The following is a 24,349-nucleotide window of genomic DNA, read 5'->3' as shown; positions in this document are numbered from 1 at the left end:
AGGTCCTTATGGGTCTTACGTTGGGGCCCCCACAGCTGGGCACAGTGTTCCAGGTGGGGGTCTCAAGAGAGCAGAGTAGAAGGGCAGAATCACTTCCCTCAATCTGCTGCCCACAGGAGACAGGAGCCCGTCTTTTTTATGATAACCAGTGCTAAAATGTTCCTGTGAGCAGAAATGCGTAGGTAGGGGAGCTCGATAACCTGTAATTGTTACTGTGGACTGAGACTGCTTATTATAACTGGCAAAAGGGTGGCAATGAGCTTTTAATTGGAAGGATCAGAATTATTCTTGCTCTCAGAAATGAACCAGGTCAGAACAAGCAAAAAAGGAAAAAAAAACCAGAAAAAAAAAGAAGTCACTCAACTAGGAAATGTTACAAATGAAAATGGCAATGCTGCTTAGGACAAGAAATGCCAGGACTGTGGGGGAAGGAGTTGCCAAGCTACTGCGCAGAGTCCACTCAGATTTGTTCAGTGGTACAGCTGCTTCTTTTCCATACTTAATGACTATTTTGCCCTTGAAAAACAAAATTTAAAGTAACAAAATCTCAAAGGGCTGATGCTTGGGCAACATTATATTCAGAGTAGTGATCTTTAAAGGTCCCTTCTTACCCAAACCACTCCATGATCCTATGAGTTAGCATCACTAGGAGGCAAGCCAAGCCTAGGCACTGCCTACACAGCTCTTGCTACAGCTATCAGTGGAATGAATAAAAATCTGAAAATACAAACAGCAGAAAAGCACCTCAGTGCCCAGGAATTCACCTCTGACTAGCTGCCATTTAGCTGCTATCCCACCTGCCAAACTGTGCCCTTTACAAAGCTCCTTATCTGAGGCTGCTTTGGGGGCTACCTGGAATGACTAAGGAATGGAAAATTTTCACCATGGAAAGGAAAAAAAAAAAGCCAGCAGTAGGTACCCAGCTCCACTAGTCAGTGCAAATATGGTCTCTGTCTGAGACTCCAAAGGGAAGGGGCCAAACACTGTCTTACAGCACCATCTTTGGTGCAAACAGCACAGGTGTGCAAGGAAAAGGCCATGCAAGGGGCAGAACCATGTGGGTCAGGGCCCCACGAACTGTCCATCCTGCAAACCCACAAGCAAGTCCAGCCGGGTGCTGATCAGTGCACCCCAGTACAGGTGCAAATGGGCAGGAGGTGAACATATACATGCATAAAGGGAGTTGTCACGGAGGATTTCCAAGCTCCCTCAGGCACAGGGTCTTTGCAGAAAGTGTGGGGCACTTGTGGCTGGGATGTGCCTGTGGGAAACGACTTCCCTGCCACAGGCTGAGGAGCATGCCCATTGCCAAAGAACTCTATGGCCTCTGTTTACTGCTGAAGAAACAGACAGGAAAGCCAGCTTGTATGAAACCCAATTATTCAAATTTATTAACATCAAGAATTATGCAATGATGCTGTAGATTTTTTTTTTTTATTAACAAATAGAAAACAGACTGTATACAACAGTGACCCCTACAGCACTATGCATCCACAAGGTAAAAATGAATGTGTCCTCCAACATTACCAACCCTGGATTGCTGATTTCAACGTAGCTTGGATTCTTAACATTCGGAATACATGTGATAATACAATTAGATACCCTTCCACCACCTTTATTCATAACTCAATGCACTCGAAAGAGGGCTGCTCACTCCCCGTCTTTAGTGCAAGCGTGATATAATAAGGAGTATTAATATATAGTACCATTAAATTAAGTCCAGTAGTCTTGCCACATTGGTTCATTAGAACGTCCTGAAGTAGCGGAAAGTACAATATTCTAGTGACTCTTAACATTTGCAGGATAGCAGAAATTATAGATACACCCAACCTCTGAAGCCATGTGTACTCCCCTCCCCTTCCTTGCAGTACCCTGCTTCCAAAGAGAGCCGGCCCAGCTCCGCTCTGGGTCGCCTGGGCTTGTGCTCTTTGCCTGTGTAAATGCTCTGATGCACTCCACTGGTGAGAGGTGACAGGATGGTGCTTGCACGCACAGAACAGTGGGATTAACACAAAGGGCCATGTCTTGCTCTTTCCATCCCCTCCCCAGGGAAGTGTCGGACCCTCTCGCTTCTCCTGCCCCCTTCCCAGCAAGACACACAAAAAGAGGTTCCAATGCCTGGAGCCCGGGATTTCGGGTCTCTCACAAACAAGGCGACGACAACTCACGTCATATCAGGATCTGCCAATACACACGGTCACTGGATTGGTTGAACACGTATTGTAATAGGACTGAACGGTTTCCAGCTGACAACGGGGACCGCTTCTCCGGCGCCCCCACATGCCCTCCCAAACCCAAACCTACTAAGGAAATAATGGGGGGGAGGAGACTAAAAAAATAATTGGTAGCTTAGGTCCAGTTCCATGAAATTTCATATTCTACAGAGGATTAAAAAGCAGCCTATGGGGAATGGAGCCGGGCAGGAACCACAAGCCAGCTGCTGCAAATTACCAAGGAAGCTGCACTAAAATGGGCAGAACCAGCAGTGACTGGGCTGAAATAAACACAGGGCAGTAAAAAATGTAAAAGCAAAAAGAAATGGAAAAAAAAAAACCAACCCAACTCCCAAAGGTTTGGCGGGTCCAGTTCTGTCTGGGCAAAACATTAAGACTTGCAAAAAATAAAAAATAAAGAGAGAGGAGATTATAAAAACCACTAGTAACTATTTTACATGTTTAAAAAAAAGATCCCATTCCACCCACCTAAAGCCTCGCTGTGAAATGCAGTCGGCGTGAGAGAGGGTGAGAGATGCACATGAGCAGAAATTCAGCCAGAGACTGGAAATGCTTTTGGAGTCGGATTCCCTCATTTGGCGCTGGGGCTAAGTTCCTAAATGCCGTGGTCAAAACTGGTTGGCGTGGAGGTCTGCTGCCTGGGCAGTACCTCCACCTGTACAGAAGGACTGAGGAATGGGCGGCTCTGGCTCAGAGGAACCCGTCTCCACTCCTAGACATCCCCACCACGACTGGAGGAAAGCACTAGTTACGTTGCATAGTGGTCGAAGCTGCCAAGATACTCCAGCGCGGCTCTGTAGCACAGCTGGTACTGGTCCTGCAAGGCAGCAAGGAGGGAAATATGAGAAGTGGGGACACAAGGACAGCACACAGCAGGGTTCAACATCCAGAGACATCAGCTCCCCTCCCTTCTCCCACAGATCTCCACTGCCCTGCAGAGGAGGGGATGCTCACCTCTGTCTGCACCATGGCTGGCCGCTGCGTCCGCAAGGTCTTCACCATCTGGAACATGTCCACCACCCCCTCGTAGCGCATCCTCTCCAGCACGATGCTGAGCGTGATGAACACGCCTGTGCGCCCAACCCCAGCGCTGCACGGGGAGCAAGAGGTGCCATTAGAAGTCCTGCCAGCCCCAGGAAGGCTCTGCAGAGCTCCCAGGAGTGGTGCAAGCCGCTCATGGAGCACAGGGACCTGCTTGGTGGGGAGAGGCCACAGGCCCCACTTACCTGCAGTGCACTGTGATGGGCCCATCCTGCCCAAACTGCTCCTTGGTCTTGTGCACCTGCCCAATGAAGTCGATGAAGCCCTCTCCCGTCTTTGGCACTCCCTGCTCAGGCCAGTCTGTGAACTGGAACTGGCGGATGGTCCGTGACTGGCCGTCCTGCAGGGAGAGAGGTGTTAGAGGTGAACCACGGGTGAGGGGCTGATCTCGCTCCCCTCAGCACTGGTGACCTGTTCTCCCTGACCCCCAGGCCAGGTGAGAGGGTGCACAGGCCACAGACGAGCCCAGGCAGATCTTTTGCTGCATCTCTGGGGGCTGCCTCTATCCTCTCATTCTCACCTCACGGCAGCTAAGCTGAGCAAGGCTTTGGCCCCTGCAGGGTCTGTTTGGTCAGTGTCCTGGTCCTGTCTGGGGCCCAACTCCATCCCAGGACCATGTTTACTGTCACACAGGTATCCTGCACCTGGTCTCTGCAGACAGAGACTTCAAGTGCAGGGGGATCTGTGTTAAATGCTTGCCCAAGTGGGCAGTACAGGCAAGCCAGGATCTGGTGCTGACAGGGACCCTGAGCTGCTCATCAGGGCTGCCACAGCTGTCAAGGCACAAACTGTGGTGAGAGGAGCAGCAGGTGGTAGGCAGCAGCCCTTTCTGCCTGCAGTGCAAGGCAGCACTTAACTTTCGTGTTCCTGCAGGAGCTGCTGCACACTCCCTTGGCTGGCCTGGGCAGGGCAGAGGCATGGGAGGCAGGGGAGCCAGCAGATGCACTTACCCTGGCATCCGTCACCTTGAACTCCCGGAGGATGTACTGTGGCATGTTGTACTCTGCCATGGGGTCCACCACGAAGTACTGGTACCGGGCAGAGCGCTCTGCAGGCCAGTACTGATGGCACTTCTCCTGTGGATGAGGAGTAGGGCAAGACATTAGCACTGACAAACTGCTGCTCCTCCCTCCTCCCCTCTGCAGGCAAATGTGGTTGTGGGGCCACAGGGTGAGCCACTGCACATGCCAGCAGGAGGCTGGCCCAGAGTGGCTGGTGCTGGAAAGAGACTGAGGTGAGCCAAGAGGTCATGCCCACAGACAGCAGCCCCACAGCCCCCTTGTCCCCCCAGGAGGATTCGTACCCGGCCCATCTCACGCAGCTTTGTCAACATCACCACGATGGTGGAGTTGTGCTCCCAGAGCATCCGCCAGAAATCCTCCGTGGTCTCGGCTAGCGGTCCCTGCGTGGCAATGTAGGCCTTCTGCTGCCTGCAGAACACAAACATAATGGTGCTCAGAGCAGATCCGGGTGCACAGACCAGCTGCTCCTGGGGGCTGGTGGGCCAGAAGTGCTGAGGGCAGGGTCCCTGTGCAGCTGGGAGCAAGGCTGACAATCCAGCTGCAGGAGGCAGGTCTCTAGGACCAGACATGGGCGTTGGGGGAGAAATGAGCCTGCCTAGCAAGGATCTTCTAAGTGCTTCCCACAGATGCAGTGAGCACCACAAGGTGAAGGATCCAGAAAGGCTCTTAGTCCTTGCTGGGGTGATGGTGTCTGCAGCCCAGCCTCTTGCTGCTGCACTGAGAGCCCTCTTAGCACCCAGGCCCACATGAGCAGGCTGCCAGCACCCACCTGGGCTGGAAGGAGAGGCTGTGCTTGGGGATGATCCCAGCAGCACCCCTGCATTCCTGCACTTTTACTCTCTGCAGCACCCCCCATTCCTCCCATTGTATGGGAAGACACAGAGCAGCTGAATCGGGTCACCCAGATCACGCACACCAGCTAATAACGAGGGCAGTGTGGAAACCACGAATACTGTTTTGCCTGCTTTTTTGAAGCTTCAGAATTTGTTCTTGGTTTTCTACTGCAAACCAGAGCATCTCTCCAAACTTTCCATATGACCTGCCCCAGATAGGACTCCATCCTGAAGAAAGCTCCCTCGGTGCCGGTTCCTTGGTTCACCGAGCTCCCAGCCTGGCACGGCAGAGCCCGGGCTGGCTCCACCACTGCGGGGCGCTGGAGCCCGCGGGACCGGGGTCGGCATCCTCGTCCTGTCTTCATCCCTCTGTTCTACCTTCATCCCTCTGCTGGTGCTATTTTTAATGGTGCTAAAATTAATGAACGTGCTGCAAGGCAGCAGGATGCAGACAGGGGCTGCTTCAAGGAGGATGCGTAAGACATCACAAAAAACAGGGAGCAGGGTTGCAGAACGAAAGAGCTAATAAAGATGCAGCATCAGTGATATCTGCAGGACCTTGGGCCAACTGATTTCTGTAGATAATACCTAGAAGATTGCTAGTTCAAAGGAAAGGACAGGAAGAGATAACAGAGCTCTTCGGAGATGGGGTAGGTAGCACATGAAATGGTACCACCTGCCGTGCTCGCAGTTCTCCACCTCCCTCCGTAGCATCACCAAGGGGCAAAGCCAGCATTGCTCTCCACCAGCTCTGGAGCCAGGACAGAGTGGATGCAGCCTGTCTGTCAGACCCAGACTGCAGGGGTGGGTGTGCAGGCGGCCACGTTAATGACCGGTGCCAGACAGCTCGGAGCCGCACAGGCAGGAGGGAGCAGAGGCTGCTCTGTGACAGCTTTTCTCCAGTGCCTTTATCCTTCCCCATTACTCTGTCCCACCCTGAAGGAGCCTGGCTTGCTGTGGTTTTGCTGCTTTGGGATGCTCCCTGGGTTGCTCCCCGTCCACTCTTGCCTCCGTGTAGCCCTTCTCCCTGGGAGCCCTGGCTGGGCTCAGCTGCTGGAGCAGGGACAAGGCACAGAGCCTCTGGCCTGGATGCACCCACATTTGTTCCCTTTGGCAGTGCCTTTTGCTGCTGGGAGGGCACCAGCCCAAAAGAGGCAGTTGGCAGAGCCAAGCTGGAGATCAAATGTGCCACATCCATCGTTGTATCCCCTACTCCTGCACTGGGTGACCCTACTGTCATGGTGCACAGAGAGATGACAGGAACGAGCCTTCTATGTGCATCACTGGGATTTAGTATGAGTTATTGTCTAGGGATTGGCTGGGAAGGGGATGTGGCCACTGGACTGTTTGCCTTAATTTTTCTCTCCTGGCACTTTGCATCTGAGAATGCGATGCAGCAGATAGATACAGAAAATGTTAATATTATTGCTCCACTAGATCTTAATGTGTGCTTTCTAAAAGGTGTTCTGGAGAGTGGAACCCAGTGATGGGATCCCCAGTGCTCAGCACCAGCCCTGCCTGAGGATCCACAGACTCTCCCCAAAACCAAGACATGGAACAACGAGCCTCGGGCTGCTGCCTGGATCAGCCACTCAGTGCAAGCACACTTCTACCTCTGGTTGCTACAGCTACTGAGGGGAGGCAGGTTTGCGTTAGATGCTGCAGATATAAAACACATGCCAAGAGATGCCTACCAGAATATCCCATAAAACCTCCACAGGAGCCAACACAGCCTGCCACTCCAGGCTTGTGGGCATCTGTGTACAGCAACACAAGCCAGCCTGGCAGCACTCACTCACTATCAGTCTTCACATATTGTAACTGTACACACTGGAGTGTCTGAGAAGATGGAAAGTGATAAAACTCAACAACGTGATCCCAGCCCACCTTAGACAGTCCGGACCAGTCCTTGGGAAAGAGGAGAAGGCAGCCTTGCCCAGGTTTTGAAGCAGGCAGGACAGGCTGGCCCAGTCACCTAAGGTGATCCTTACCTGTACCCATCTATGAAGCTGGCATTGATGTAATCAGAGCCCTCGACACCCCGGATGGGCTGCAGACAGACTCTGGTCAGCTCGTATGGCATGATGTTCACGAGGCGGTTCTTGAATTTGTTGCACGGGAGGTTGGCACTGATGAAACGTGAGGTATGTGCTTTAGAGTTGGCCAGCAGCTGAAAGAGGAGGAGACATTTCAGATTCCTGCTGGGGATGCAGCAGGCTGGGGGTAAAACTGGGGCCCTGCCAGCAGGGCAGGCAGGAGTTCCTCTGGGCACACATCCACGCTCCCTCCTCTGACCGAGGGACAGCTGCTGGGGATCAGGTCCTTCTGGACCAGACAAAGGGCTTTGTCACCATGTTATGAGGAGGCTGCACCTGGATGCTCTGTTTCACAGTAATCACCCATCTGGTTTTCAGCACCGTGTCAGCCCCTCTCCCATGGCACTGCACACCCAGGCACAGCCTGGCCTTGCTGCTGGCTTTAGGCACATGGCTGTAGCTGACAACAGGGGAACCACCTGTGCTGACCTATGGCACAGCCCCAAAGCCTCCTAGTGGAGTGGAGACCCACAGCAGCTCTCTGACACACACAGGACCAGGACATGAAGCTTTGCAGCTCACTGAGCCAGGGACACGTGCCTGGTGGCGTCAGGGAAGGAAAGCTTTCCCTCTTCCAACAATGTCTTGCTATTTACTTCTCACCCAGAAGAACCCAAGAAAATGTGAGAATTGTGACAGTTTTAGGTAAAGAAGATCTATTTTGGGCTACTGTGAGACATTTTATGGTTCTCTTTGAGTCCTGTAAACTGGAGTCATGGTAAATGTGTTACTTAGATCTGCTGGCAGAGACATTCAAACAGAAGTCCCTCTTTTTTTCCCCCCCCCTTTTTCTTGTTTTCCTTCCCTAAAAGACTGCCTCCAGGATCTCCAGAGCCATCCTTCTATGAGTGGCAGCTGGTCCTTGGCAGAGGCTCCCCATAGAAGGACAGGGTTGCTCTCTGGGGAGAGATGCAGCATTGTGAGGTCCTCCTATATCCTGCTCCCCAGGGTTTCTCATGCCGTGGACACTGCCAGGGTTCAGAGAGAGGCAAATTTCATTACTGTTCTAAAGATACCCTGGGAGAAATAAAAGAAAAACAAAATGTTGTTGTTGTTACAACAGACCTGCTTGAGTTGAGTGAAATTCTGCCATGGCTCTCTGAAGGAGTTTCTTATGGCAGGTGTCGCCACGAGACACTCACGCAGCATATTCTACAGTCCCAAGCCCAGGACACCAGCAGCTCTGATAACTACAGGACAGAGCTGTTAAACTATTCCCAGTTTACGCAGAAAGTCAATATTTTGCCTCTCCTGCTCCTTCGTCACTTGGAGGGAATCCCCAGGGTGCAGCTGTACTGCTGCAGTTCATTTCACAGCCTGCATGGTCTGCTGCCTCCCCGCATGAGCTATATTCTCCTGCATGAGTTCCCTGGACTAATGCACCTCATCTGAGAATATGGGCGCTTACCAGAGCTCACTTCCAGCTCCAAGGCTGTAATAAATATCTGCAGTTGGCATTCACAGATACAGGCAGCAAAATGTGGGCTTGGCTTCCTAAAAACAGTGTGCCTTTTCACCAATTTCATCAATTCTAGACACTGAGCCTTGGTGCTGAGGTGGTTAAAAGATAACAGATCTCAGCATTGAAGAAATGAGGCTAGAAATGTCTCACATATTTAAATTGGAGCCATTTCCAGACAAGTTGTTCACAGTAACATCAATTATCACTAACATGATCTGCATCTGATTTCAGATGCAGCTCCCGCCGCACAGTGAACCCAGAGCAGAACGTGCTGCTGAGAACTGCACATCCATCTGCCTTTTATATCCTCCCCAGAAGCTGCCAATTCAGGGGGGACCGTGGCCGACACAAGCTTTACAATTCAAATGTATTTCAAATCACTGCCTACCTGCTTCAGAAACATACAAAAGAATAACTGCCTGTAATGATCCATAGCTCTCCTCTCCCAACCCCTGGGCGAGCGGCCCGTGGGGTTCTGTGGGCAGAGACGGGGGGGCTGGAGAAGTGGGGCCGTGGGGCTCTGCCACCAACCTTGAATTCCAGCTCCATGGAGGTAACGCTCTCGCCTGCTGGCACCTGGGTCAGCTTCTGGATGTGAGCGAAGAGGTTGCGTGCAGGCACCTCGGTATTGCCACACGTGGCAGCCTCCAGCAAGGCCTCGTGGATGAAGATGTACTGGTCCTCTGTCTGCACCATGTAGTTGCGCTGAGAGCGCATGCACGTCACGTGGCCGTAGATGTCCACGGTCTTCTCGTGCTTCATCCGCTCCAGCATGGCATCGATGACGATGAAGCACCCGGTTCGGCCCACGCCGGCACTGTGGGAACAGAGCACGTGGCCTGAGGTGACACGGTCTCCTACAGATGTCACGCAAGCTCTGATTTTGCTTAAGAGATCACCCAGACCTACAGTATACAAAAGGGGAGTAAAGGCTGCTCTCTAGTGAGTGGAGCTCCAAAAAAGAGGTGACGAGAAGAGTGAGGGAGAGAGACACTGGAGAATGTAAGTTCTCCCTTCTGCTGGCCCCCTTCCACTGCTGGAGCAGAAAGGACATGGTGTCACACTCTGCTGGTCCCTGTGGTGGTTGGCAGCACCTCCATGAGAGGAGAAATGTGTTTAACAGGCAGGAGAGTGACAGCACACGTGTGCGCTACGTCAGAAGACCTGAAGAGCAGGGTGGGCCCCAGTGCCAGTGAAGCCCATAAATTCAATATGGGCTGCTTGTCCCCTAACCAGGGTCACTGTTTCCTAACCCATTAAACAAGGACAGCCAGACTGAGAGGGGAAGCAGAAAGATGAGATCATGCATGTCTATGCTGAGCCCTTCTCTCAGACACTGAATGCCTCTCCATAACTGCTGGACGAGCAGTAGAGAACCCCAGACTACCCACCCCGAGAGCACCCTGAAAACAACAGATATGCTGTTGTGATATTTAAACACAGGCAGAGATAGGGAGCTAGGCACTTCCTCATTTATGGTGCAAGTCAGATCCTTAACAGGGCTTTAATACAGCTTGTTTGTGTGTTAATTATACCCCACTCCCATCTGAAACAGAGCATGAAAGAAGAGCATTAAACACTGCTGGTAAGGCGTATGCTGGAACGGCAATGATGGAGTGGTTTGTTCAGTAACAGTCCCCTCTTGGCTGGTACAAATAAATCTTGGTTGGGTAAGATGCTGAGCCTTAGTAGACTGATATTTTGCTTAAAGAGCTGCCTCTCTACCCTGTGACAGAGCTCCGTAAATACCACGTATGAATGTTTGTAGAGGTCACCGCATGCACGTCTATCAGTGATGTGCCTCTGAAGGTACTACCCACTTATGCTGGGCACAGATAATTTAATTTTTAAATGGCACTAGCAGTTTTGCAGGAAAATGTGTTTTCTGAGGCTGTCCATGCAGCAGTGTTGTTTAACCTGACACAGCAGTAGCAACAGAACTGTCATCACTGCATTACCACTGCTGGGACTGTCCTGTTTCCAACCCAAGCATCCAGTGCAGGTTATGCTACCGTGAAACCTTTCCTACAAGAAAAGGAGACTCCGCTTTCAGATGGGTTAAAGCTCCTGCAGCCACAAGGCATGTGCCCAGGTGCAGCTTTGCAAACTCACAATCCTACCTGCAGTGCACAACCATGGGCCCAGCATCTGGTGGGTTACAGGCCTTGACCCGTCGCAGGAAAGCGAGGATTGGGGTGGGGTATTCTGGTACCCCATGATCGGGCCAAGCCATGAACTGGAACTGCCGCAGCTCTCGCTTCTCACTGGAGCCATTCTGTTGAAGACAAAGAGGAGTTGTTTTGCATGAGAACGGTCTCGTCCCAGGAACCCACTGATGGGACACACAAAGCTCTGTGTGATGATGCATGTATTGGGCTTTCACCACTGAAAATTTGGAGGCAAAATGTAGGTTTCTTCAAAGGCTTCTATACACAGAGATGTTCTGTGGAAAGCCAGCTGATACAGAGATCAGAGCAGCTCTGCGGGAGTGGAGCAGGTTGCAGGGAAGGTGAAAGACTCCTTTCTGCACAGCACAGGTTCACTACCTGCATACTCACTGCATGTTCAGGGAAAACGGGCACTAGGCATGGAAGGGCTACAGCAGCCAGTTCCCTCCCTACTCCTCTGCATCAGAGGTGTCTCTGGGATGGGTCTGCAGTCTGCCCTGCTCCTGTCTGGGATTGGCTGAGTGATTTATGCAGCAATGTGGTAAGACTGGCTGAGTGACTGCTTGGGGGTGAGATGCCTTCTTGGGGTGTGAGTGTGTCCCCATTAGCACTGCCAGGCTCCTGGCCCACACTCAGTCACCCACAGAGGCAGCCCACTGCAAAGCCTGTCTGCATTGCCGTGACATGCTGCTGCTGGCATTGCCCCCAGGGATTTACAAACGCTAATGAGGAACGCAGCAGGCAGGAGAGAAGGGTTTGTACTCAGAAACAACCTCTCCATTTGCATTATTAGGGACAGGAGTGCTAATAATTTACTGCTTTCCCATGTTGTCGCTCTAATGGGAGGACAGCTGCTACATGTACACTGGCCAGAGGCAAGAACAGCCCTGCTCTGGGGCCTATCACAGGGTCTGAATGCATACAGAAGAGCAGCAGGTATCCTGTCCAAAATGCAGTGGTGGTCAGATGCACAAGCCAGTCTCCTACTGCAGTTGTGAGAAACGGCCCATGTATGGAGCGGCCACACACTTGGCCAAGCCAGGCATAGCCAGTGGCCTCTGCCTGTGGGCCATGGAGCAACCTGAAGCATCAGGAAGTGTCTCTGCACTACCTGGAGCAGCAACAGCCCAGCCAGCCCCATACCTTGTACAGCGCGAAGGTGCGGACAGTGTAGGTCGCCAGCTCGACTGTATCCAGCAGCGTCACCTGGATCATCCCATAGGTTTCCGTACCCCGGCTTGGCCAGTACTGGTCACACTTCACCTGCAGGGAAGCAAGGAGAAAGGGTCAGTGCTTGGCTGCTGGTTGGGGCACTGGGGTGAGGAATGGCAGGGTGAAGGGTAAAGACAGAAATGAGTCATGGTGCAGGGAGCCCCCAAACACCCAGATTTCCTTCTCCCACTGTGTCCCAATCCCCAACAGAAAGGTAGCACCCCCTGGGCTCCTTTCCACAAAATTCATTCAAAGAGTGATTTTTTTTCCCACTGGAGCCACCGGTGGGAAGTGGCAAAGGAGGCCAGGCCATCAGACAGAGCAGCAACAGGAGCACCAGGTAAGAAGACAGTGAGGGGCAATTCCCAGCAGTGATTTGTGCCTGCTGTAATTTTTCTTCTCTGCCTCCTGTTTGGGCAGATGAGGGTCTTTGGGCTGTGCCTGCACCACCCCTCTGCCTGAGCTCTGCCTGGATGAAGAGAAGGTGGGCAGCTGTGGGCTGGTGGGAGGAGAGCAGGTGCAGAAGGGAAGGGGAAGCAGTGGTTTCTGTGGGCAAGGCTCTGCTCAAAGGGCAGCTGAGGTGAGAGAGAGGCAGCCTGTATCCCCACCAGCTCCCTCCTATCCCAGCTCAGAATCCTTGACCCACAGCTGAGGCAGGACAGAGCTCTAAGTCCAGCACAGTACACACCAATACAACAAGAGGCACTACCTTTTTCTGTAACACCTGTAGTCCCCAGGGTGCCCCTGCCAGTGTGGCCTCTGGGCAGCAAACCACTCCAGTGAAAGGTGGGACACAGCCCACCCCAGGGGGCCTGGACACTGGGCTAGACCACAGGGCTGACCCTGCCAGTCTCTCTGTGCTGCTGGAGGCTCAAGTGCATTGAGCATCACAGTGAGATGACAACCTGCCCTGCTGGCAGGTGGTGCATCCCTGGAAACCTACATCTCCCAGGTGTTTCAAAAGGGTTGTGCAAACAAGGCACAGATGCCAGCTCAGACGCAGACATATCCTGTCCCTCTGTGAGAAGACACAGACTGTGGCCAAACCATCCCTTCAGCCCCTTCCTGCAGGCAGCACTGTCCCATCACAAAAACATTGCTGCTCCCTAGAGATCTCCTGCCCTGCAGCACCCTTATCACCCCCTTCCAACTCTGCAGCCAGAGTGCTTTGAACTACCAGTCACAGCTCCTGCTGCAGCCCACTTGGCAGAGAGCCCTAACACATCCCCAGGGCCCCATCCCTCTGCCCCCTTCATCTCCCTGCACATCCCTCCCTGTTCACCTGCTGATGACCTCCTCCTCCTCTTCACAGCTCAGCGTTTGCAAACTACTCCTCCGGTTTTGTTCTCTGCAGCCCCAAGCTCCCTATTTAATTGGCACCCTGAGCATCCCTGTTTCATCTGACACCCGGCTCCCCCACCCCGCAGAGCTGCAGTGCCTGGCTGACAGGAGGAGGGCTTCATTCCCACCCGTGTGCACTGCACCGAAAATGGTTTCCCCGCCCTAGGAGAGAGGAGTGAATGGAAGATCATCTGTGCTTGTCAAGGAATAGTAAACTTAATTATTAGCAGATCGTGTTTACAGGGGAATGTGTGGGAAGGGAAACAATAAGCTTAATTAGAAATCAATGAAGTTCTGCCTTTTAATTGAAAGCACTTTCAGCAGGGTGAGGCTTGTGAGAGCTCAGAGCCCTCATCCTGCACTCTGGCTCTGGAATGCAGACACACCTGCAGCCAGAGGGATGCACCTGTCCCTGCTGTTTTGGGTTCTTCTCTCAGTAAGTCCTGCCCTGGCAGAAGTGCCTGGAGCAAGGCTGCCTAATGAGGTACAGCAGGTGCCCGTGCACCCAGAGCAGCTCTGCTGCCTCCTGCCCAAGGTCTCCAGCCATTCAAGCTGCTGTGCTGTCTTGGACCTGTGGCAGCGTGGCAGGCCCTGCAAAAATCTCAGAAGATTCCTCTTCCCCACTTGGCACAGTGCAGCCTGTTATTGGACACCAACTGGCTGCAGCACGAACAACTGTGAGGTCACAAACCTTATTTCACAGCTAAACTGATCCCATCCTCACGAGCAGGTGGCAGCTGCAGGCTGTGTCTCCACCGAGGCCCGAGTTTGCCTTGCCTGAGCCTGGCTTGGGGATGGCATGACCCCTCTCTGATGGAGGGGAGGGCAGTGTGGCATCCTGTAAACGCTGGGGCAGCTGCTTGGTGTGTCGCCCTTGGTGCGGTTTGCAGAGGATGTTTCAGGAGAACAGCACAGCGTGTCCCTGTGCTTGAGCCTACACCTCGGGGAGAGCAGTCTCCTCCTGCCACCCACATGCTGCAGGGCCATGTGTACTCGAGCACAAAACAAACTTCAGAGGAGTTCCCTGTGTGGGATAATAGCAGCGCCTGGGCTGGTAATTGAAAATTATTTATTCATGACCAGATAAGAGTCAGTCACATTTTCTGCCAAATTTACCCATAATGTTTATGCCCCATTTTCAAGCTCTGTAAATTTTATGCTGAAGCCGATACACTGTGGCACTAAAGCAGACAAGAGATGTTTTCTTCTGGCAGTGCTTGTTTCTCATTAACTTAAGGAGCTCAGTAATGTCCTGAACAACCATTCATTGCAGCTTTGCTGAGTGGCTCCTGTCCCTCCCCTTCGATGCCCTGTGCCCAAGAGCAGCCGGGCACCTCTCTTCAGCTTGAGAGCTGTGCTCTGCTCCTGGCCCCACTTGCAAGCTCCAGATGGCATCGCTGCCAGTGAGAGGGCTGGAGCACAATGTGGCTGCCAGGCTCCTCTTCCCCAGAGCCCTCGAGTACCAGCCTCTTTACACCCCTGCCTGGGGACAGCAGAGATCACACCCCAGGGATGGCTGCTTGGTGCTCTGGGCTGGAACAGAACAAGCCACGGCGCTGCTCTGGGAGACCTCACTCTGCCGGGCTCTTGGGGATAGCCCAGGGCAGGAGAAATCCTGCTTTAATACCTCTCTCATGCAACACAGCCCGGCAGGGACGTGCCACGCTCGCAGCTTCGGGAAAGCTAATCTACAATGTGTGTTTCTGAACTGCCACCAAATGATTCTGAAACTGATTGTAAAGCTTTGAAGGCAGCTAAATTGCACAATCCAGCCATTTCTATCCTTTATGTGCTTCTCACTTTGTGAAAACATGAAAAAGGGAGGATGATTTGGACCATCAAGCCAGCTGAAATTGCAGACCATAAAAGCTGATGCTCTTTAAAGATTTTTTTTCCCCCTGCAGCTCAGGAGCCCTTTAAAGCAGTGTCACCCCCACAGGGTTGCCAAGCTGCTGCTGGTGCTGGTCGGCTTATCACAGCACTGCCAAGGGTGACCTGGGGAGCTCGCCTGGAGAGGTGGCAGAGCCTGCTCTGCGCTGGGCATCCCGCCATGAGGCCCTGCTACCCACCCCAGGCTCTGCAGCTGGACAGACAGTCCTGTGCCTGCACCAAAGCCCCTGGGCAAGGGGACTTTCAAGCAAGGTCACCCGTGGGTAACGCTGTGATGCCATGTGACTGCCTGGAGCAGTGCTGTCCCACAGCAGCGTGAGCATCGGCAGGCAGCAATGCTGCAGGGACCCAAGGGGTTACATCAGGGACCCAAGGGGTTACATCAGATGAGGTTTGAAGCCTCTGGAGTGGAACAAACTGCAAAACAGTGACTCATGCTGAAAGTCTGGAACAACGGGCAATGACTGGGATGGGATCTTCCTTGGTCCCAAAAAGGTGTGCTCCCGAGAGAGGTCTAGCCACCATCAAAGGAGCATGAGGAAAAGCAGAGCAGCAAGGTGGCTGAAAGCCATCTTGTCTTGGAGGATGCTGAAAAAGACAACCAAAAAACCTAGAGAAAATTATCTCCTAGAAGTCCACATTCTACCTCCCTGCCAGGGCTCTGCTGTGAGGGGATGCCCTGAGACACCTACAGGGTCCAGCAAATACATCCAGGGAAGCCCTTGTTGTGGATGGCTGGTTGGATTCAGGAGTGGCCAGGCTTCTCCACTGCCTCCCTTGGCACTCTGCCCCTCCTGCAGTGCCTGAGAAAACTGCCCACTTCTCATTAGTGCTGGGGATGTGCCAAAGAGGCAGCAGGACATGGGCAGGCAGTGCCAGGGAGCAAATGCAGGGGTCTGGGTCTGGGTCTGGTTGGGTCAGCCTAGAGCCCCTGGGCAGTGTGCCCAGCCATGCAGGCTGACTGCAGATTCCGTGATGGCTCTGGTCACCTCCTGCCCATGACAGGGATTCACAGTGCCTGTCTTGTCACCAGAAGCCTGACCACACACACTGTGTTTGGGACAGAACCAATACTGCAAGAGGCAACTGCAGGATGATATGACAGGGAGCGTGCTGGGGGGAGATAACACACAGCTCAGCAGCACAGGCATCTTGGGCAAAGACAAGAGCCTGTGGGGTCAAAGGAAACCCGTTATCTTCAAGAAACACGCACCTTGGAGTGCTTTGCCATAACTAAGCAGCCCAGAAGTTAAGTGAGTTAGGACTCCAGGCATGGATTTCCTTGGTAACCTAGAAGGGCTTTTCCTTGTACTTCAAATATATGCTCCATTACTGAAATGTGAAGGCACAAAAAAGTCCCCATACAAACTCCAGCTGCAGAGGGTGGTTGATCAGAAGCTTCTGATCTTGCTTAGCCCATGTGCCAAGCCCTGAGCCGCAGGGAGGGTCAGATTAATTTCCCTTTGTTTGGGCTGGGCAGGTGACAGGGGCCATCGGACAGAACAGGCAGGGCCGTGCAGGGGGAAGCACAGTGCAAAGCTGGGGTTGCCTCTCTGGAGGAAGCTCATCTCCAAGGAACACTGCTTCTCCCTGCAGGCTGTAGGGCATTTGTAGAGCCAGGGAAACCCATCAACAATGCCTGGTTTTGTACATGCAGAGAAAGCAGATCTGTTTTGCCACAGCGATCGGTTGTTCCAGCTGCTTCCTCCCAGCCAGCGTGGGCTGGGACACCCCTGTGAGCATTTCAGTGCTAAAGCTTTGAAAAGGAGGGAGAGCATGCAGGCAAAAGTTTTAACTAAACCCAAACTTGACAGCTTCTGCTTCTCAAGAATGAGCTTATTGGGCTAAAAATAACCAGTGCTTCACAGCTTGAGTGCACAAGCCCCTTCTCCTGCTGTTGGCATGGCAACACTAAAATATTCTACAAGTACAAATGCTCACCACTAAAATTTTACTTTTAGGAACAAACTGATCACAAGAGGCAGAAGCTGCCTCCTGCTTGGGCAGGCTTTGCCCAAAGGGTGCATCCGGGCATGGGAGCACTTGGTCACAGCTTACAAATTCCTGCTTCAGGGGCTAAGTAAGAACCTCTGGCACGAAAACCTTAAGTATCATCCGCAGTGAGGGCTCCTGCTCCTTCTCCACCTCACACCTTCCCTGTGGTTTGCAGGCAGCTTTGCATTTATTACATCAGAATATCTAATCCTGGCTGTATGAGCCAATCATTTATACATATTGTCATTGGACAAGGCACAAATTAGTCTTGTTATTGCAATGAGACCCTGTCAGCCATTCCCCTGCATTGCCAAAGATGCCAGGGTCCTGTCAGGCTGCAGGATGGTGCTGGTACAACCTACCCATTGCAGCTTCTCAGCTTCTGGGACTGTCCACACTTCCCATTTCAGAGCTTTCCTTTCCCCCTTTTGGTGTGAATGATGTGGGGAGGGAAAGGACGGGTGTGCACACAGACACACAGGCAAAACAGGGGTAAACGAGCAGGACAAAGACAGGAGGTTTTGCCCCACAGGGACACACTTACAAGGCACTTGTTGCTGAGCTGCCAGCCCCAGTGAGCCACATCCCTGGAACTGCCTCTCCCTGGATGCCCTTATGCTGTAAGGTGTTCCTACCTCTCTCTCCTGCCCCTCAACAGCTCCAGGAAATAAAGGAAGCACACACTGTACCCTGGACTTCTCCTCCAGCCTGGTCATCATGACTATAGTTGCTGTTCTCTGTTCCCACACCATCCTCCAGAAGTCGCTGAGGGTTTCTGGCAGAGGTCCCTGTGTGGCAATGTAGGCGTTCTGCTTCCGATACCCATCGATGTAATTGGCGTTGATGTAATCACTGCCGGGGACTCCTGTGCAGGAGAAAGAGGGCAACAGTTACTCTGGGGGCAGCCCACGACCCTGTCTGTACCTATCGCTCTGCAGGGCCCTGCAGGCAGGGGAAGAGGCTGGGGATGGCAGGATCTTTCTCCCAGGAATCCTGCAAAGGACAGGGATGGTGCCTGAACAAAGAAGAATCCTTTGTAACTCCCACATTAATGGAACAAGGAGACAACACCAAAGCAGAGAGACAGCTGCCACCCGCACACAAAGGGAAATTCACAGGCAGGAATATTAAGGAGCTCGTTTGGCCCCAAGCAACTCATTGAAATAATTGTCTTAAATTCACCAGCAATTTGTTATGGTCCTACAGCACCTTTTAAAAATGAGGCTGCTTCATTAGCTTGCTTCTGTTAGAAACGGATGTCAGGCAGGGATGTCCTCCCATCCTTCCTGCAGGAACAGGTATCCCAGAGGAGGAGGAGATCCTACTACCATTGAAACCTTTCTGTGTGAGACCCCCTCTGCTGCCTTCTGACAGAGGCTGCTCCAGCCTCCACTCTGCCTCCACCACTTTAAGGAAAGGAATTTTTTGTAAAGGCCTTTAAAATGCAAACACATAGTTAATAAAATAAATGTGGCAAAGCAGAAGCCTGGGGCTGCTTCCCAACTCTGCTCAGCATGGGCTGCCTGGGCCACAGGGAGAGAAAGCAGCATGAATCTCCTCGTCTCCCCTGGAGAGAGCATCTGCATTTCATTAGGGGAAGGAAATAAAGCTGGGGGTCACCCCTCGTCCTTTTGTGCTGGGGAATTTTCTACAGGTCTTGAAGTCTCCAGCAGGCAGCAAGTGCTGGTGGCTCTGGGGGAGTGGCAGCAGCCGGAGTGTAGCACTTGGCTCCCTTGGCATGGGCGGCGGGGACCTGGCAGGGTGCTTTGGGAACGGTTCCCAGGAAGGCACAGACACTACTTACAGCAACTGAGTCAGGCTAGAAAACAGGGATTCCCCCACGTGTTCACCCCACAGCTGTCTGAGAGGGTTTGCCCGTGAGCAGGCATGCCAGGGAATCCCATAGCTGCTGCTGCTGCTGCTTGACAGGGCTTGCTGTGAGGGACTGTTTGGCCCCCCCTCCTCCTCCGAAGAGGATGAGTAGTGCATTAGCATTAGAAAAGCCTTTTCCATTCCTAGAAAAAAGATGCCAGTGACTGTGCAAAGCCAGGCCCCAGTTCCTTCCCCAAGCATTGAATTAGCTGCATCTTCCTCATCCCCATGAGTGGGCTCAGATCTGCTGTGCAGAGCTGGATGCTGGATTATAGAACAGCTCCTCTGTGTGCAAGAGAACTAAAAACATGTATTAGCCCAGACTCCAGAGATGTGGGGCTGGTTCTCAGAGCCATGGGAGTGAGTGCTATGGACACCAGAGCCTGATGCATCTCCCATGGAATAGAGGGATGTGTGGAGCCTGATGTCCCAGGGGAAGGGGCGCCCCTCAATCTGTGTCACTCTGGGCACTTTCTCAGGAACATATACTGACAAGTCCAAGAGGAAGATACTGGCCTGACAGTTGTGTTAGGACAGAGGGTGGCAGGGCTAACAGTGCCATGTTTCACCAAGTACTGAGGGAGGCAGCTGAAGTCACAAAGCAAGGACAGAAGTAGAAAGGCTGCTGGGACAGACATCTCTGCTGCCAAGCAGTATCAAGCAGCAGCCACACAGAACACACTGCTCTGAGGAAAGCTCTGCAGAGCCCTTTCTCTCTTCTGGCCATTTGATCATGCTGATACTTGGTGTTTGCCCCTGCTCAACCGAAAATGGGGAAAAAGATGGTCCCCTGCTACAGTCAGGTTCAGCTGCTTGCTGGGGTACTCACTTCAGAGTCACTCTTACCATCGATGGAGGTCAGGATGACACGTGAGTGGTCATAGGCAATCACGTTTGCATAGCGGTTTTTGGGTTTATTTACTTCCAGGTTGGAGTTCTCCCAGGTAAACTGCTGCCCTGGATCAATGGACTGTGGAGAGAAAGAGAAGGAAGGAGTCAGGAGTAGTTACAGTGCAGTGAGATACTGCAGCACACATGTGTTTCAGTCAGGAAATCTGCATTGCCCTGCACAGCTCTCCCCAGGCCAGACACAACTTCCATGGGTGTCCACAGCAGCAGTGTCAAGCCAGACCACACTGAAAACCAGTTTCCAGTAGGACATGCATCCCTTGACCTGCAGGCAAAGCAGCCCCTCGCTCGGGCAGCCTGCTGCAGATGAGCCTTCATTTCCTCTGCTGTGTGCTATCCTTTCCTCTGGAGCTACCCATCAGCAGAAATTTGGTCTTCTGCCAGGACTCCAGAGAGACCTGACTGCACAGTTCTTGACCTAGCAGTTTTATTAGCTGTTGAACTGCAGTCTCATGAAATATAGCAAGCCCTGGGTGTCTTGTGCCCCAGGAGCTTTCAGTATTAGTGCCCTGCAAGACAGCCTATGAGCTTTTGCCAGGGAATAGTCATGAAAATTGATAGGTTACTATCCACTGCTCCAGCTACTTATGCAATGTAAATATCTCTTGTTTGAGTTAACAGAGTGACAAGAAACTATAAACCCAGAGAAGAGACATCGTTGTAAATCTTGGCCAAAGGCCTGCACACTATGCAACTGCCTGAAAAGCACACACCCCAGTCCCACCTGGCCTCGCACATCTGATGATTCTCCCATGAGCCATGTGCTGGTGCAGCCAGTGCATGCCTCCTCCAAGGCCAGGCAAGCCTCTTCCCAAAGCCTTCCCTTTCGTCTTTGTCCATGCACAAAACAAGGTGAACAAGGACCATGCCTAAAGCACCCCTTGGAGATGGGGTGGTTTTGTTGTCTGAGAGACTCGTGAGGCACCCGGACAGCTGCCTCACGTAGGGACTTGTTCGGCACTCACAGCCCTGGGCAAGCTGGGGGCAAACAGCTACAGGACAGTAGCAGGACAGTCATCCCATGAACCCCTTTCCCCTGAAATTACCAACACTGCCAAAACATTAAAATTAGGCTCCAACTCAGAGTTCCCAAAACTTTGCTGGCCCAGAGACATGAACGCTGGGTAAAGAGGCCAGGGGAAGCACAGCACGCTGTGCTCTCTGCAGGCATCCGTGTTCATCGCCCGGCAGAGAGCTGTGTCAGGAGGTTTCTTAGGCAGTGAAATGCCTGTCTGTCAGCTCTGGATCAGCTGTGAGCAAAAGGCTGAGTCGAGAAGCACAGCTCCCTGACTGGGCCGACGTGGACAGCCCTCATGGTCCCTCTGCTCAGTCCCACCAACCATCGGCTGTGCACAAGGTGACATCCACTGCTGTCCCCCACGCTCCTCAGCTGTGGAGCAGGCCCTTCCCAAGCAACCAGCACTGGGTGTGGATACTGGCTTGGGCACAGAGCACAGGCACTGCCTGCATTGCTGCAGCAGCCCTGAGGGATCTGTGGCACCAGGGGCCAGTGCTGTGCCAGGTGGCAGCTGTCTGTCTGTCTGTCTGTCTGTCCCCACGCATGGCCCGTGCTGCCAGCCCTCCCCGCGGCAGCAGCAGGCTGCCTGCAGGCACAGGGGCCAGCGCTGACGAAAACACGCAGGAGGATGTGACATCACAGCGATGCTAATAGGCAGTTTGGGAAATGTAGGATGTAAATAGACATTTCCTACAGAAAACCTGTAATTTTCTATTATCAGTGTAATAAGTAGGCAGCTGCTGCGCTCAGAGGCACGGCAGCAGGGATGGTGAGAGTGGAGGCTGCAAGCACTGCTTCTGGCTGGAAACCCACTGGCCTGGCTGCCACAGCCTCTGCAAACTCCTCTGCCCAGGTACAGAGACATCCCAGCACAGCTTATGGCGTTCTGGGGCACTTCATCCAGGCACCTGTATTTTGTTTTCAGGATAGGCTGCTCACTGGTTCAGCTCTTTGGATGCTCTCCTCTCAGCTGTGTGGCAGGGAAGACTGCTGCCCATCTAAGGGTGAGACTGAACTGCAGAAGGGCTGTGCAGAAATGATCAAAGGTATGAAAAAATAAGAGGAATATAACGTGTAAGGACTTTTCAGTTTGGAGTAGAGATAAGTGAGAGGGGTTTTGATACCAGCCTGGTCAATCCATAGCACACTGAAGGAGAAGCACAAATAAGACAAACTGAGGAGGAAGAGATGGACCCACCAATGCCTATTAGAGACATAAATAATACTTATTTTTCAAAAAGGTGGCCTTAGTCTGCACAGACAGCCCATGCAGAGAACTGACTACCTGGCGGAGGGGCTAAGACTGGCCCTGAAGGCATCAGTGAGCATCTTGTTGCTATGGAGAAGCAACCCAAGAAAGCACCAGCCCTAAGTGCGCCCTGTGAACACTCTCAGTGGGCACAGGTGGGTGCTGGAGCAAGTCCTCCCCCTCAGCAGAGGCAGGCAGAGCTCAGTGCAGTTGCTGGTGTGCAATCTACACCGCACATCACTGCCACACGGCTGCAGGGCGACCGAGCTGTGCGGGGCAGTGTGCTTTGCACTGCAAGTCCATGTCCTGCCACAGCAGAAGAAAGAGTTATTTCCTGGGGGGTGGGGCACAAGGCTGCCAAGAGCCCCCAGAACCAAGGAGGAGCATCAAGGGGTTGCCATTAGGGTTAATTGCTTTGATGTGCAATGAGGATGTGCAGAAATGGTCTAATCATCATCAGCCTCTTAAGAGGGCGAACAGGTGAGAAAGTCAGAAGTAATAGAGCACCTGAGTGCAAAGAGGCTCTAATTAAATACTCCTGCAAATTATTGACTCATTTAGAAGTAAAATGATTTAATTTAAACTCTGATGATGAATTAATGTACACCTGTTCCCCCCTTTAAGGCAAACAAATGAGTAAATAAACTGGAGCATGATGGGCTGCTTGGAGAGCAGTTGGAACCCTCACATGGAGTGGTGGTTGGCAAGTCTTGTCCCATCTCTGTACAATGCTCTGCAGCCCCTGACTGTGGCAGCACTGCCTCGTCTCCCCACCTTGCTCCACAACTGCTTGGGCTCTGGGAATCTGCTCTCGTTCCTTTCTGGGGCTCATGGGAATGACTGCTTCATCCCAAAACTTGATCAGAGTAACACTTTCAACTCATTCTTCCTAGAAAGCAGAAGGGCTAGGAAATTGGAAGGAAATGAGCCAGGAACAAACTTAAAAGCCCCATGACTTTTAGTTTTACTTTGCTTTAAAGTGACAGGGGAGATGCTGTAAGACAGCAAGTGCAAATTAAGAAAAAGCCCAATTAGTGAAACTCCTCCTTCCCAGCATGGAAGTGCAAAGAGCAATCTCTCCAAAGTAGTTCAGGGATTCCTGCTGCTAATGCCATAAAGACAGAGTCAGACCATTGAAACAGGATTGGAAAAAGGCTCTTCCCTCGACAGACTCGAGAGCACTCTGCAAATGCCTTGAAAACATTCCTGGGTGCCAGTTTATCTCTCAGATACAGTCCACCTTGGGTTTGTTGCTCCCCTTCCCCAGTGCAGCTCCAAAATCCCTCCATATGCCAAGTCCCTGCTGTTGTCTACACTGCTGGCAGGCATGGGCAGCCCGGGCAGGCAGACCCCTGGGGCAGCCCGGGCAGGCAGACCCCCGTGGCAGCACGGCTGGCCCTGCCTGTGGCAGCCAAGGAGCTGGGCAGCCGTGACCCCACGCTGCTCAGCAGCTCAGGTGGCTGCACAAGGGCACGGGGGGGTGGGAAGGTGCTCAGGCAGTGAGTGCTTCCCGGCCTCCTGTGAAATCAACCACATTAGCACAAGCATTGACCACTGTCAATCTCTGCTGCGTCTCAAATGAGGACATAATGTGCTTCTGAATCAATGGCTGGCAGCGCTTCAGCCTTATTATTCTTATTACCGGAACGTGAGTGCTGCGTGAGGCAGCTTCCCGACCAGCCCATTAAACCCACAACGAGCGGCTCCCTGGGTGCTATCTGGACCCCAGGTCCAGCACCTCCTGGGTTCAGTGGCTCCAGGGACCCAAGCACCTCTGCCACCATCTAAGCTGCCTTGCCAGGACTACAGGCAAGGGAGATGCAATGTCCACAGTGGCTTTAAGGAAAACGCAAGTGAACACAGGGTTTGGGCAGGCCAGCAGTGTTTGTCTCCTTGGAAAACTGCGAGGAAGGGTCTGCAGCCTCCCCACTACACCGGGAAGCAGGAGCACGGTCAAATCTCATACATGACCTAAAGATTACCAAGAACTAATGTGCTGGGCAGTGC

The 24,349-nt window shown here is 52.6% G+C and overlaps 1 protein-coding gene across 17 annotated transcripts in view; it reads right to left on the bottom strand.

The window, feature by feature from the left end:
• Positions 1 to 1,363: 1,363 nt before the first annotated feature.
• PTPRF (protein tyrosine phosphatase receptor type F) overlaps positions 1,364 to 24,349 on the bottom strand; it is a 376,048-nt gene continuing 353,062 nt past the window's right edge. For all 17 annotated transcript variants that reach the window (XM_051796949.1, XM_051797006.1, XM_051796940.1 and 14 more), the window contains 11 exons: positions 20,013 to 20,136; positions 17,984 to 18,159; positions 12,000 to 12,119; positions 10,809 to 10,963; positions 9,220 to 9,505; positions 7,122 to 7,300; positions 4,579 to 4,705; positions 4,226 to 4,351; positions 3,461 to 3,615; positions 3,189 to 3,324; positions 1,364 to 3,051 (listed from right to left, as the gene is read on the bottom strand). In XM_051796949.1, coding sequence (XP_051652909.1) covers positions 2,983 to 3,051; positions 3,189 to 3,324; positions 3,461 to 3,615; positions 4,226 to 4,351; positions 4,579 to 4,705; positions 7,122 to 7,300; positions 9,220 to 9,505; positions 10,809 to 10,963; positions 12,000 to 12,119; positions 17,984 to 18,159; positions 20,013 to 20,136 — 1,653 coding nt within the window. In that variant the 3' untranslated portion in view covers positions 1,364 to 2,982. The remainder of the gene's footprint in view (positions 3,052 to 3,188; positions 3,325 to 3,460; positions 3,616 to 4,225; positions 4,352 to 4,578; positions 4,706 to 7,121; positions 7,301 to 9,219; positions 9,506 to 10,808; positions 10,964 to 11,999; positions 12,120 to 17,983; positions 18,160 to 20,012; positions 20,137 to 24,349) is intronic.

This window comes from Manacus candei, unplaced genomic scaffold (genome assembly GCF_025592945.1).
Source record: "Manacus candei isolate 608988 ecotype Guabito, Panama unplaced genomic scaffold, ASM2559294v1 h1tg000005l, whole genome shotgun sequence".
In the NCBI taxonomy this organism is placed as follows: Eukaryota; Metazoa; Chordata; class Aves; order Passeriformes; family Pipridae; genus Manacus; species Manacus candei.
Note: the sequence above shows the minus strand (reverse complement) of the source record. Positions and strands in the feature narration are given on the sequence as shown.